This window comes from Leuresthes tenuis, unplaced genomic scaffold, assembly GCF_036924035.1.
Source record: "Leuresthes tenuis unplaced genomic scaffold, fLeuTen1.0.hap1 SCAF_16, whole genome shotgun sequence".
Lineage (NCBI taxonomy): Eukaryota > Metazoa > Chordata > Actinopteri > Atheriniformes > Atherinopsidae > Leuresthes > Leuresthes tenuis.
In genome coordinates this window covers 32,305,711-32,319,261 of record NW_027325370.1, presented here as the reverse complement: position 1 = coordinate 32,319,261, position 13,551 = coordinate 32,305,711, and the positions used below count along the sequence as shown (strand labels likewise).

The 13,551-nt window shown below is 40.2% G+C and overlaps 1 protein-coding gene across 1 annotated transcript in view; it reads left to right on the top strand.

Annotated features, from left to right (window-relative positions):
• Positions 1–13,551, top strand: part of oprl1 (opiate receptor-like 1) — a 122,699-nt gene that overhangs the window by 81,056 nt on the left and 28,092 nt on the right. Inside the window, exons 3-5 of the mRNA XM_072367564.1 lie at positions 9,575–9,662; positions 11,351–11,533; positions 12,106–12,196. Of these exons, the coding sequence (XP_072223665.1) occupies positions 9,575–9,662; positions 11,351–11,533; positions 12,106–12,196 (362 nt within the window). The remainder of the gene's footprint in view (positions 1–9,574; positions 9,663–11,350; positions 11,534–12,105; positions 12,197–13,551) is intronic.

Here is a 13,551-nt window from a genome sequence, read left to right as displayed (position 1 = left end):
CACAACGCAGTGCCCACTAAATGATAATAAAATACACAATTAGAAATTTTTCCTATTGAATGAACCCTCATATAAACCTTTAAAGACAAAAGTGTCACCTCCCTGATGTTAAAATGCACAATTCTATTAACATATAAGACAGTTTTTTTTTTAAAACAACAACGCATGATAGAGTGGTCCTTAAATACCTGAAATCTCTAAATAATCACAATTCAAATGTATGTATGATATAAAAAAAATCGTATAAAAACAAATCTATGTGGTATTACAAATATATGACTGAAGTTTATATTAAACCAAACAGCTTGAAAATCGGTTGAAAATTCAGTGAGTTGTGGTGATTTTAATCGTTGATAGACCTCTGGCTCGGTTAACCAAGTCGTAGTTTATGCTTTTCCATCATTTCGACATCATAGCTACAACGACGTGGACCCCTCCGCGGTAGCCTGACGTGCACCTCCAAAAAATTCTAACTACACGTTGTAAGGGCTGTGATTGGTCCGCTCAGACCGTAATTTCTGGCAGTTGCCTTTTACGGTCTTAATGGCTGTATATGGCCAAGAAGCTCGTTGACATTCGAAATTATGGAAAGTACATTTGTTCATCCAGGTTGTAAATTCACACCAGGAGTGTGGTGAAATGTTTACAGGCATGTTATTTTCCAAGTGGCCACAAGTATTTGAATGCCAGGCCTTTGTTAAATATGATAAACTTCATCCTGTGATGTGGTGTATTTTAAAAGAAAGCTGATAAACTGTAGTGTAATGCACACCTGAGGATAAGAAAGGCTTAAAATGTAGCAAGTAGAGATGGATTTAATATTTCATTAGCTAATATTTCATAGTTAGATGTGGCCAAAACAACATCTAACTGGCATCACCATTGTTAACAAAAACCCAGAAGACGTCTGACTCTTCAAAAGATAATTTATTTATCTAAATAAGCACTAAAAAAAAATCTATTTACATGTGCTTAATGTAGACATAACCTTGAATATCGACATCATTTTGGTGCTTCTAGCCTTGCCACCATCCTGTCCATTACATTCAGGAGACCCTCCATGAGGGTTCTTTGCTGTCGGCTGGCTTCTGCCAGCTCCGCCCTTAGAGCCATCCGCCGACCCAAAATGAGGTTCAAGGAGTCGAACCATTTGCTAGTTTTTCGATTGGCCCCACTCTGGTTGTTGTGGTCCTTAGTTTTTTTGTAGTATTATTTCAGTTTTTTCATTTTTCCCGACACTGTTTCGCAGTATGGTAAATCCCCGCTTTCTCCAATTGTGAACTTATTGTAGCGAAAATATTAATATTTCACTGCAGGCCTTCAAATCCTCTTTGTATATCTTCTGAGGCGTAGATGGCCAGAAGAGCTTTTGTGGCTCTGTCCATTTTTGTACTTTCCAGCTGCAACGGTAGGTTTAAAAATGGCGGGGCCACAAAAAGCGGAAATGAAGTAGTGTCAAGGGGCGTAGCTACCAACCACCAGACACCTACGTCATTATGTGTTCCTATGGAACCCAGAAAAGACACTGCCTCGGAGAAGGAGCTAAAATGGTTATAGGAACTGAGGGCCGTGGTTCTGAGTTCCTTCTAATTTTGAAAATAAAAATCTGCATTGGCAGAAGCTTGTTCTTCAGGAACTGTGCCTTGGATTACAACCTCTGCCCATCCAGCTTCAGTAGAATTTTCTGCAGGACTTCAAAAGTACATTTGAGCTTGGGTGGGTAGCTCAGGTGCAGACAGTATATCAGTCCAAATAACAGAGCACAGGCAATCACAGTGTCCCCCAAACCACTGAGGACCTGCACACCTTTAATCAGGACACTGATGTCCTCAGGATCATCTCTAGGTCTGCCTCCTTCTGTATGATGTACACTCCCATCACAGTTTTCTCCACTGAAGTGTTGGCCTCAGTGTCTGTGTCCTATGGAGTAAAATATGACAATAAATACATTTGATGAGTCTAGACAGTGTGGAAATAAGATATACAGAAGATGTGTACATTACAGGAATAGTGAAAATCTAGTGAAATCGAAGGTTGGAAATCCCTGTGAGTACCAGCCTATACTGCTCACAGGGATGTCCAAATGAATGCTTTATTCATTTGAGAAGTGGGAAAGGAAGTAACGGAGACCATTAATCACTATGCAAGAGCTTCAAGAGAATCGGGATCGATCAACCACATCAAGAAGACTGCATACAATTGGCCAGCCTTTACCAAAGCACTATGTTAACCTGCAGTTTTCTAGAGTATGTAACTCACCATATACTCCTTCACAAGCTTCTCGTGGTCTTCGTTAAGGTAGACACACAAGGACTTGAGGATGCATGCTCTCCTTGTATGTATGAAAAAAGGAACCAATTTTGACAATATTCTGCATTTGAGCAGTTCCAAAAAAGAACTCCACAGTATTAGTGGATTCGTGGAACTTTTGCTTACATACATAGATATTTATGCTCACACAACTGTCATGACAGGGACATAAAAAGCATTAAAGGACCAGTGTGTAAGATCCGCCGTTCGCTTCATTCTGTAATATCCGATTGTGTTTGAACGCTGCTCGCTTGATTCTCTAATTTTCGATTGTCACTGCATTCACATAACTCACATTTGATGGTACTGATGGCAGTGATGGTACTTCTGCTACAGTCACTTCATATTTTCACATAGTTTATAGCTGTACATTTATAGCTGTACAAAACATTTTTTTCTACAGTTGCTTCTCAGTTTTTTAATAATTTTTGTATAGACCCTAATGTATGTTGATTGTATGTTATGTCATTAACAGTGCAATAGTACACGTTCATTCATCCATCTGTCTTAAAGTATTGGTGAAATAAAGACAGATAATGCCTTATTTAGAGGCTGTATGGTCAATGCTCTATTCTTTCACGTTATATGGATTAACACGGATCTCGAGTAATCCAAATATCTTTTGAAGGACGCTGACTTTCACCAAACTGTTCTCGGTGAGTACATAAACGTATTTCATGTCAGAAATAAGGGTTCCCCTTTAATATACTTGTTTGCTTACCTGTTGTTTTCTGAAAAGAGCTGGCCAGCGTTCCAACATCAGTTTCACAGAAGGCTGGTCTTCCACGATTTATTTTCGTCTCAATGAGAAGGTCTGGCTCATCAGCATATTCCTATGCACTGCATTTGGTAACCTTTTCTTCATTTCATTTTTGTGCACCTGTCTAAAACTTTCAAGTGATGATGCATCCTGATCCTGGGGAAAATTTGACAGGAAGTTTATCTCACTTCTCCTGGGTCTCTTCAGGTTTTTTCCAGGTGTCACACAATTTGTGTTTCGTTGTGTTCCCTTACTACTGTTGACTGACACATCTGCAATTCCACATCTTCGAAGTTTAGAACGAAGATTACCCATTTTGAATTTTAGACTATTCTTCCATCTATAGCAACCCGTGGTTGATCCTGGTTCAGCAAGGCAAGGGTGCTTACCAATCAGTGCCTCAGCAACTATGGTGAAGTGTTCATCTTGTGGGTAAGCCAAGAACTTGTACATCTCCTCAGCTAGATTCTGGAGAATTTCATGCTTCACGTCTCTTGAAACTGACATGCGTGTGCCATCTCTCATATGAATTAGGTTTCCCTGTCTCAGCCCATATTCATCATCCACAGAGAAATATGGCACCTCAAATGTAGAAGGCCAAGGGTCATGTGAGGTCAGTGATCAGGTCTCAGCGTGTGGCAGTATTTCAGTGTCAGACAAATTAGCTGTAGACAATTCACCTGAAGACAATGTACTAGCAGAAGATGACATTACATTATCGAGAGAGACAATCTTTAGTATTGGTCTATCAGGCAAGTCACTCATATCCGTGAGGTTGCAAGCAGCATAGTTGAACTCTGGGTCTTCATAGTGAAGCATGAAGTCATACTGCAGATTCAATCGCTTCTTCAACTCACTTATGAGTTCTTCCAGATTATTAGGTCTGTCATGGAAAGTTACTTTTCGGATATAATTTTTGCCAGCCACTACTCTAACTGGCCAGGACTGGTCCATGGTTCTGAAATAATTAAATATGACATCAGCACAAAATGTAATGCTTCAGGGTAACAAAGAGCTGGCCTTTCACTCTTTTGGCAGAGAGGGGAAAGATATCATTGAAGTCTTAACTCTGTTACAAGCAAGCTTGAGCTACTTTTGATGACTTCATAAGCTCTGAGGTGTTCATGATACCATGCAAACATCTGTCTACAAATCAACAAAATGTTGGTATCCACAACCAAAACCTGCTGAATCTGCCGAAATTCTGGATGCCCTGCAAATGAACCAGCAGACACCACCATGTCAGCTGCATACGTAATACCATCTATGGTAACAGATGATGCTGCAAGGACTGTTTTTTGTGGTGATTTTGCCAACAAATGCTGCTGCACACTATCTAGAAAGGAAGAAACCATGACACTCTTTACTTTGTTCAATTCAAATTCTGGTTTAAAACTTGAAGCAGAATCTAAATGGTAAGCCATCATCTTCTGATGTCTATCAGCCAAATTCAGAGCAATATTTTTGAAATTGTAGGCTCCACGAATTACTTGTTTGAAGATTTTGTGCTTTCCCTCAAACCTCATCATCCACACATCTACCAGTGGTCCAAATACTTGAATCAGATGGGGATAATGCTCTAAGTAGTTGTGTTTGGGACGGAGTCTGTATTGGGGAAATGCCTTTTGAAGTAAAGTCCTTTGCTCTGCCAACTTGAAATCCAGATAGTGGCGTGACTCCTCAGTAAACCTTATAGACATGGCCAACTCAAACACATCTTTCAAGGACAGTATGACTTCTCATGTTTCATCCCCCTCGGGGACATAATGCCCAAGCAACAGGGGAAGGAGTCTGATCAGGCTCTAGTTTTCATGACCATTACCTCCAATGGTGCCTTTGGCCTGGAATGTTTTAGTAATTTTCTGTGGCTGGTTTGTTTTATCTGAATGTGTGTAGGGAAATTCCTTGATGGCACTCTTCAGCATCTCAAGTGTGAAGAACTTCTTTTTTATCAAGTCATGAATGCAAAGACTCAACTCGGATGAAACGATACCTTCAAGCAAATCATGGAGGATATTAGGAGGAAAACCGTCAACAACATGAAAGTGCTCCAAATGATCACTTAAAGGACAGCTCTGTTTCACACCATATTGCTCTGCCATTTGGGCATCATGCTGGACTTCACAAACCTGACGATCATGGTCTGGTTTTGTTCTCAAGACGAAGTGTCCAGACCCAACTTCGTGATCTTGTATTACTTGCAGTGTAGCCATGCAAAAGCAGCAAATCTTATCAGAGACTAAACTTTCTTGAAATCCTGCCAATGAATGAGCAGACAAATTATCTGCTGAAATACACAAAATGGTTCCCTTGATGCCCAATTTGTCCACATACACACCATGCTTCTCAAAAAGCACTAGATCCTGAATGAGTGGACGAAGGACTTCAGAGTATCCACATGCTTTGACAGTATTTGCCTTACAAAGAAGGGCTAACTGAATTGAGTTGAGAGACGAGCAAAATTTTAGTGCAAGATTTGCAAGTATGGAGCGGTATGAATGTTTTATGGTGGAGTGGAAGTGGTCCAGGGTGTTGTTGTCCCGCGTTGCACACGTCATCAGCTGTTTGTATTTTGGCAGCACCTGTGAGAGATTACAGGTGTTGAAGTCTCCCATCACAAGAACTACCGAGTTTGGCCAAGAGGTTTCCACGTTGGAGATCTGCTTAGCCAGCCGTTGTAGTGCTTTGCGGGTGGTTGCAGAGGGATATAAACTCTTATGAGGATGAAGGAGATCTCTCTCGGGGAGTAGTAAGGTTTACACTCGATAAAAACTGATTCCAGGATGCCACAACAGTGTTGGTGTGATATCACTGCATCCGTGCACCAGTTACTATTGAAGTAAAAACACAAACCTCCTCAAAAGGTATCTCATAAAACACACATACATATTTATACACATACACACGTTTCTTTGTGATAACTATTTATAAACAGTACTGGTATCTTACAGTATTAAATACTAAGATCAGTAAAAATAACTTGATCTCACAAACAAATTAGTTTTCTTTTTTTCATTTGTCTATAAAATCAGCATTTTAACCCCAACAAATTCAAAGCGTCGACGCTGCGGGTCCGTGTGGGAACCCAATGTGGGCTTTCTCGACTTGAAAATAATCAGTGTGCATGTATACGCGTGCGCGCCACGTACATGAGCGTGCACGTCACACCTCTGCATGGAAACCTGCTATCTCTCTTTTGCTCTCCTTAATTTTGTAGCAACATCAAATTAGCATTTCAAATTCAACATAAAGTGAATTAATTTGGGCAGAGCTCGTACATATATGTAATGTAAATGAATAACATACCTAGAGACTTAAAAAGTTTGCTTCTTCTTCCAAAAGTTTTTCTCCACATTTTTGCTGGAAAGCCCTGCTCAACTGAGCATGTGCAAAGCCACACGCTGCTTTCACTCTAGTTTACTTCAAGAACACAAGTTCACTGTACTCACATTAGTTTTATACCCCTTTCAGGCAAAACGAGTATATTACTGACATGACATGAGTGCAATCAACAGGATAGTGAGAAATAAGTAAAGTACAGAAATGTAATTTAAGCGAGCAAAGGTATTACCTTTTAGAGTGCAAGCATGAGGTTTTCCGTAGGACAGGGTCTCTTCTCACGTCCTCTGTGGTGATGGCAAGAGAGGCCGACGGGTTGAGCCCCGGTGGGGTGGGGTGGGGGTATCTGAGGTGAATAGGTCGTGATCTGGCCTGCCCAGGGGAAGGAGAACTATGGAGCTTTATGCTTCTCTAACATTAGCATACAGCAGATTCAGTGTTTTATCATAGGGTCAATGACTGGCGTTGAACATGTGACCTTTGAAGTGTAAAAGCTCTTAACAGATTAAAAGAATGGAAATAGAAAGTCAACATGAATATTAAAGTCGTCAAGAATAAGCACAATGAGATTTTCTCCAGTACAATAGTCAAAATATCAGAAAACATTAGAGAGCCTATATGTGAACCCTTAAAATGCCTTCAAAGGAATTTAAATAATTTTGCAAAGAATTATCACCATCGTTAAGAGTAATACAGTGGGATGGTGCTTTATATGGAGTTAATGAAAGACTGCAAGACAACCTTTGGAGGAAGGCCTGGGAAAAAGAAAATAAGGATAACTAATTTCACTGAGTGCAACAGTGCCCCCTGAGTACAGCAATGTTTCAATGATCATGAAAACTTCCAGCCAAAAGCACAGCATCCAGGTAACAGCAAACCTGAAGAAATAAGTGCACAGTCCCTTCGGAAGCTAGTGCCACTAGTTAGTGAGCAGTTAACTAACAGAGATGGCTGCCAGTTTTAGGATGGTGTCAGTCTTATCCGGATGCAGTTTGACTTGTTTGATCGGAACACTGCGTGTTATCAGTAAAGCAATAGATATAGTAAGCTTAAACAATCCACAGTACAGTTTGCAGATGCTAACCACCTGGCTGAATACAGACCTTCGGCAGATAGCCACAAAAAAAAAAGCTCAAATCATTTCTGTATCCCATTGTCAGATGGCTTAAATCTTTTTAAACATTTAAATACCTTGGTTAAACTAGCAGGATCTGAGAAATGTACTAAAATGTATGTATGTAAAGACTAAGATTCTGTGGGACTTCAATTTCTCCCGTTTAGAGAAAACCAAACACAGCATATCAACACAAATTTATCTCTCAAGCACAATGTCAGACAAGGCATTGCGTGGTGGTGATGAAGGACCCGGATGCAGACATTCAAAAGAAAACTTGATTTATTCCAAACAAAACAAAAAACGCGACTGAGCCGGAATACAAAAAACCTCAACTGAGGCTATGAAAAATATGACAAAACAAAACCTGACTATGAAAACCTGATATGGACAAGGACAACATGGACAAACCTGATACCGACATGAATGCTGGTAACTTGGCTTGGGTGATAGTGAGTATCTGACAATGAACCTGAACAAACCTGGAGACTAAATACAGAGAGAGTGATTAGTGAGTGAATGCAGCTGAGGGAAGGAACATAGGTGACGTGAATGAAGCTGCTGGCAGGGCAAGAAAGAGACTGAAGAAAACATGGCAGAAACTAAAGACTAAACAGGAACTTAAAACATAACAAAACTGACAGACATGACACACAACAGTGTAGGTGTGATGATTTGGGGTAGTTCTGAAGCTGCAGGACCCAGGCACTTTGCAGTGATAAGGCCTTTTGATACATCACTTTCAAACAAGCACTGATGTGCCTTAGTTAAGCATCAGTGTCATGTGTCTATGTGGACTTTGATTAAATATGATCCATTGTTGATAAGCCTGTGATTTGCCAATGAAGAGTCACAGAGATGAAACAGATCTGCATTTAATGAAAAGCCTCATCATGTAACACACCGATCTAACCAACGAGTCTGCCATCAGTCTGCTGACGCCGGTATACTGATGTTGTTGCACTGACTAAGCTTCCAAGAATGTTAAATTCATAATCATGCTGTTTTTTTTTAAATCTAAATTACCTGTATGTTAGTTTGAAATACTATTTTCCTTTTAATATAACAAGTTAGTTTTGTTTATTTACAACAAAGTTTCCTTCATAGAAATATATGCAGTTTATGACATTGGATTACACTGGTGCTATGGCCCAATATATTTTTGAGAGATTTTTGTGACAATATTATATGCATAGAAATACTTAATCATTTTTAGTACCTGCTGCACGGTTGTGTGGTGGTTGGCACCATCTCCTCACAGCAAGAGGGTTCCTGGTTCTAATCTCGGTTCTTTCTGTGTGGAGTCTGCATGTTCTCCCTTTGTATGTGTGGGTTCTTTCTGGGTACTTTGGCTTCCTCCCACCACCCAAAAACAGGCATGTCAGATGAATTGTTGACTACAAATTGTCCCTATGAGTGAATGTGAGTGTGCATTGTTGTGTGTCTCATTTGTCTCTGTGTGGCCCTGTGATGGACTGGTGACCTGTCCAGGGTGTACCCCGCCTCTCGCCCATTGACCACTGGGATAGGCTCCAGCCCCCAAATTTCCATTCAACAGTAGGATCCACATTACTTTTTACCATTGCATACTTCAAGAGAGAACTTGTTTGAGTTTTTTTCTGATGAAGTTGTAACTCATTGCTTCTGATTATATCATCTCACTATAAATGTTGTGCAGTATTAGAGAAAACAAAATTGATATATAGCATGGATGAATAAAAACAGCGTTACTCTCACTTTAAAGATTAGAAAATGTACATGAACGCCACCAATTCAGACTTTCTTGATAAATATAGCAGTTTTCGAGTTGGTCTTAAAGTATTTTGATGGCAGATTTGAAGTTGTGAATCCCACAGTGTCTTCACCTCTGCAGCAGAAATGTTTTGGATCAATTGAATTTCATTAACCTGAGTTTTAGAGGCACAAAGACACTGTGCATTCTAACTGTTCACAATGTCTGGTTGCCATGCAGACTGAAGAATTAAACTCTGCAGCCAGTCTCTGGTTTTCTTGTGATTGAACGTGTGTTTCTGTGCTTCCTCTTTCTTCAGATATACAAAGATGAAAACAGCCACGAACATATACATCTTCAATCTGGCCCTGGCTGACTCTTTGTTTCTGGCTACTCTACCTTTCCAGGTATTATCTGATTTATCATCTCCACAAATGCAAAGTAGATTGCTTTCTGCAAGTGTTCCTGATTTTAAATCATGTCTGTTCTTCAAGCAGTGCCACTTGAGGTCCTGAAAATCACTGGTCTTCAGTATTAATTTTTGGTCTGTTGCCCTTGTGTATAGAGATGTCTCTGGAGTCTCTAAGGCTATGTTAACACTGCAGGTCTTAATGCACAATTCCGATTTACTGCTCAAATCCAATTTTTTTGTTTGTTTGTTCACATTACCTCTTAAATATGGCCTGTCTACGGATTGCTGTGTGAACAGCTAACGCTCCTGAAGTGACCCGCATGCGCATTTGATCATTGATGACATCACGCCCATAGACCATGCCACAATGGTGTTTACTGAAGCGACCATGGCAATGGCAACCGGTACTGCAGGACTGTATGACTTAATGCTAAAAATCAGGGCTCTCAAGTCTCAGGAGACACACACATTTCAACAAGTTCTCATGCCACAAATGGTATTTCTGACGCTGAAAAAAAAGTAGAATATAAATTTCTCTGGCGCACCACTATCACTATGGAAACGGCAGGAAATAAGCACGTCTCCCATGACTCTGAGCAGACTAACACTAACAACAACATTAATAATATTCTAAGTAATAAAAGACCTGAAACTTTAGAGTGTGGAGGAATACCTTTCATCACATTTGTCAGCGCCTCTCCCTGAGACTTTCAAGAGAAGACATGTTGTTCAGGAGATCCATCTCCTTGAGAAAGCAAGTGGGAGTGGGGCTATATTGGGTAGCAACGGGGGCGGGTTACCGCACCTTGGCCAACATGTTTGGCATTGCAAAGTCTTCCGTTTGCGCTATTGTGCATGACTTCTGCAAAGCTGTGCACTAGGTCCTCATGCCTGACTATATTAAACTACCCCAGGGAGACGATCTCCAGGAGGTGCTGCGAGGCTTCAGGCAGAGGTGGGGTTTCCCCCAGTGTGCTGGGGCGATCGACGGGAGCAGTGCAGCGTGGGTCAGAATGACGTCCAAGTCACATTAAATGCAACCTGGCTGTTCAGACTGTGGTCACATTTAAAAAAAAAAAAGAAAAAAAATCGGATTCAGGTCACTTGCAACTGCAGTGTGACTGTAGCCTAAATCTTTTGATGATATTGTGTAATGAAGATGGTTGAATATTCAAAGATGAATACGTTTCTGAAATAGATTTTATTTGACATGAGATGAATGAGATGTGAGACAAATGTTGTGAAGCGGTATATTGTTAAACTAAATTAAGGCTTCAGAATTTTATGTTGAGGAACATTGAAAATAGAAAAAAAAAATTTCTGAAATACAGATTGCTAAAACTGCATTCCAGAGATGCTATTTTTACACCCAGTCATGTTACTGATCTGTTGCCAATTAACCTGGTTAGTTGCAACATTCATTCATCTCTTTTTAGTACCACTTACTTTTTCAGACTTTTTTTTTTTTCACCTCCCCCCATCTTTTATGGGGCATTTTCCTGCCATCAAATTAATGTGGTTTACATTTTTCATGAAATACTAAAACTTCTTTTTTGCACCATTTGATATGTTTATTGTTTCCATTGTACATAATGTATGACATTGTAACTCTTTCAGAAAAATATAATCGGCGTGTGTGAACTGTTAATCTAGGATCATTCTCAGATCTCTGGTTTTTTACAGGGCACGGATGTGTTTCTCGGCTTCTGGCCATTTGGAAATGCCCTGTGCAAGACAGTGGTGTCTATCGACTACTACAACATGTTCACCAGCACCTTCACCCTAACAGTAATGAGCATAGACAGATATGTGGCTGTGTGCCATCCTGTCAAAGCACTGGATATGAGGACTCCTCACAAGGCCAAGGTAAAAGCGATTCATTTCAAAGTGAGATTTCTATAAAACCTTCTCAACTCTTTCAGCTGATATCAAATAAAAAACCGTTCACTTCAGTGTCTGGGGACATGGTGAGACTGATATGATATTGAAACAGACTTTTTGTGCGCTGTTATCATGTCACCAAACAGATTATCAGAAGATAAATCAATACAGATATCACAGTGTTGTCAGTGTGCATTGTGTAATCTTGAGAGGACACGTGTTCTGTGTTTGCATTCACAGACTGGGTGTGGGTGGATGAAATTTAAGAGAAGGGTTATGTTTCTCTTGATATGCAATACGTTGACATCGGTAAAGGACACCTGAGGGAGAAATAAAAGTTGTTAATGTTATAACTGCGCACTGATATGCATTTTATTAGTGATGTAATTATTAAATAAGGTGGAAGAAAAGAAAATGTGTTTTGTAGCTTCACATTCTGCCAAAAGTAATCTCAGATTAGCAGATTTAAGGGGTATTACATGCTTGTTTCTATGTAATGACTGGAGGAAAAATTATTAATTCAAAATTCTGTCACTGCTATGTTGTCATATTTTCAGATAGTGAATATCTGTGTGTGGGTGCTGGCTTCTGCATTTGGTGTCCCAGCAATGGTCATGGGAAATGTAGAGGAGGAACAAGAGCATAACAGTAAGCAATACACAAAGAATATGCAGATAAATATGTATTTCTTTACAAAAATAATGGCATTAAAAATTAAATTAAGTTGATTCAATTAAATGATCAAACAATTACAGTTAAAAAAGGTAAACCTGCCAAAAGGTTCTTGGCAGGTTGCTTAGAAAATGTTCCAGAGTTTCTTTGGTTTTAAGCTGGTTCACACCCTGAACTGGTTGCCACTCCATCATAGAAACAGGCTCACACTGCAACAACAGTCAATTTAGAATCACAAGTTAAGCTAACATGCATGTTTAGGAAGTTAGGAATGAAGTCAGAGTACCTGGCAGAAACCTACACAAGCGCAAGGAAGACATAGAAACACCACACATAAATGTCCCAACCAGGATTTGACCAGAGAACATTCCAGATGTGTGGCGATGGTGATAACCTCCATGTTATTATCAGTGTCTCTATCCTATTAGTACAGACAGCACATCGTTTTAACATACAGTCATCTGCTCACAAAACTTAATGCTATTGTAATGGTGCTGATAAAGAAAATGAATAAAAGATGCCTTGCTTCCAGCTTCTTGTTTTATTCATGAATGCATTGCAGCAATGCAGCTCCCTTCCACTAACCTCTTCAACAATAGTCAGAAGCATTCAGAGAAGGAACCTGTTGCACGATGTTGCTCATGCCCAGTAACATCAGATTCAGGGGAATCGATGTCGGCTGCAGGTGATAAGGAGCACCTGTTACCCGGAGGATGATTATGGGGGAGAAGCTTAATTAAGAGAGGTAGCCCTTTAAATGGAGAAAAAGATGGGTGGGGAGGAGAACAATAAATGGCTGGGAATGATGTAAAAACTGGAGCTGATGTGGGCTTGATTGGTAAAAAAAAAAAATATGTACAGACTGTAGTAATTTTGGCACTGCACACACATGTGGGGAGAAAAAGGGGGCACAATAAATAGCTCCACCAAGAAACAAGCAAGAAAAAGTCTGAGTTATTCCAGTGACGCTGAACCCTGTCACCGGGAGGTGGAGTGGCGGACAGCAAACACCTGGGCCTGGGATGAAGAGGGCGATCGCCATTCGCACCTCATAACAGATGCTAAACCCAGCTTTGAGTGGCTTTCTAAATATGTGTACATGGGAAGGCATATCTACAAGCCTCCAGTGGGCAAATTGCTGAAGCTAACTGAACATCAAGCAGTCAGATTATGTGGAAATGTTGTCGTCCCCACTAATTTACTTGGATGGCAAGCGAGAGGGTAAGGTTGCAGTTTTATTGAACTGCTTTTTAAAAAAAAAAAAAAGAAATTTACTCTTCCTCACAGCCTCTCTCTCTCTCTCTCTGTCTGTCTGCCTCTACACTGACTGA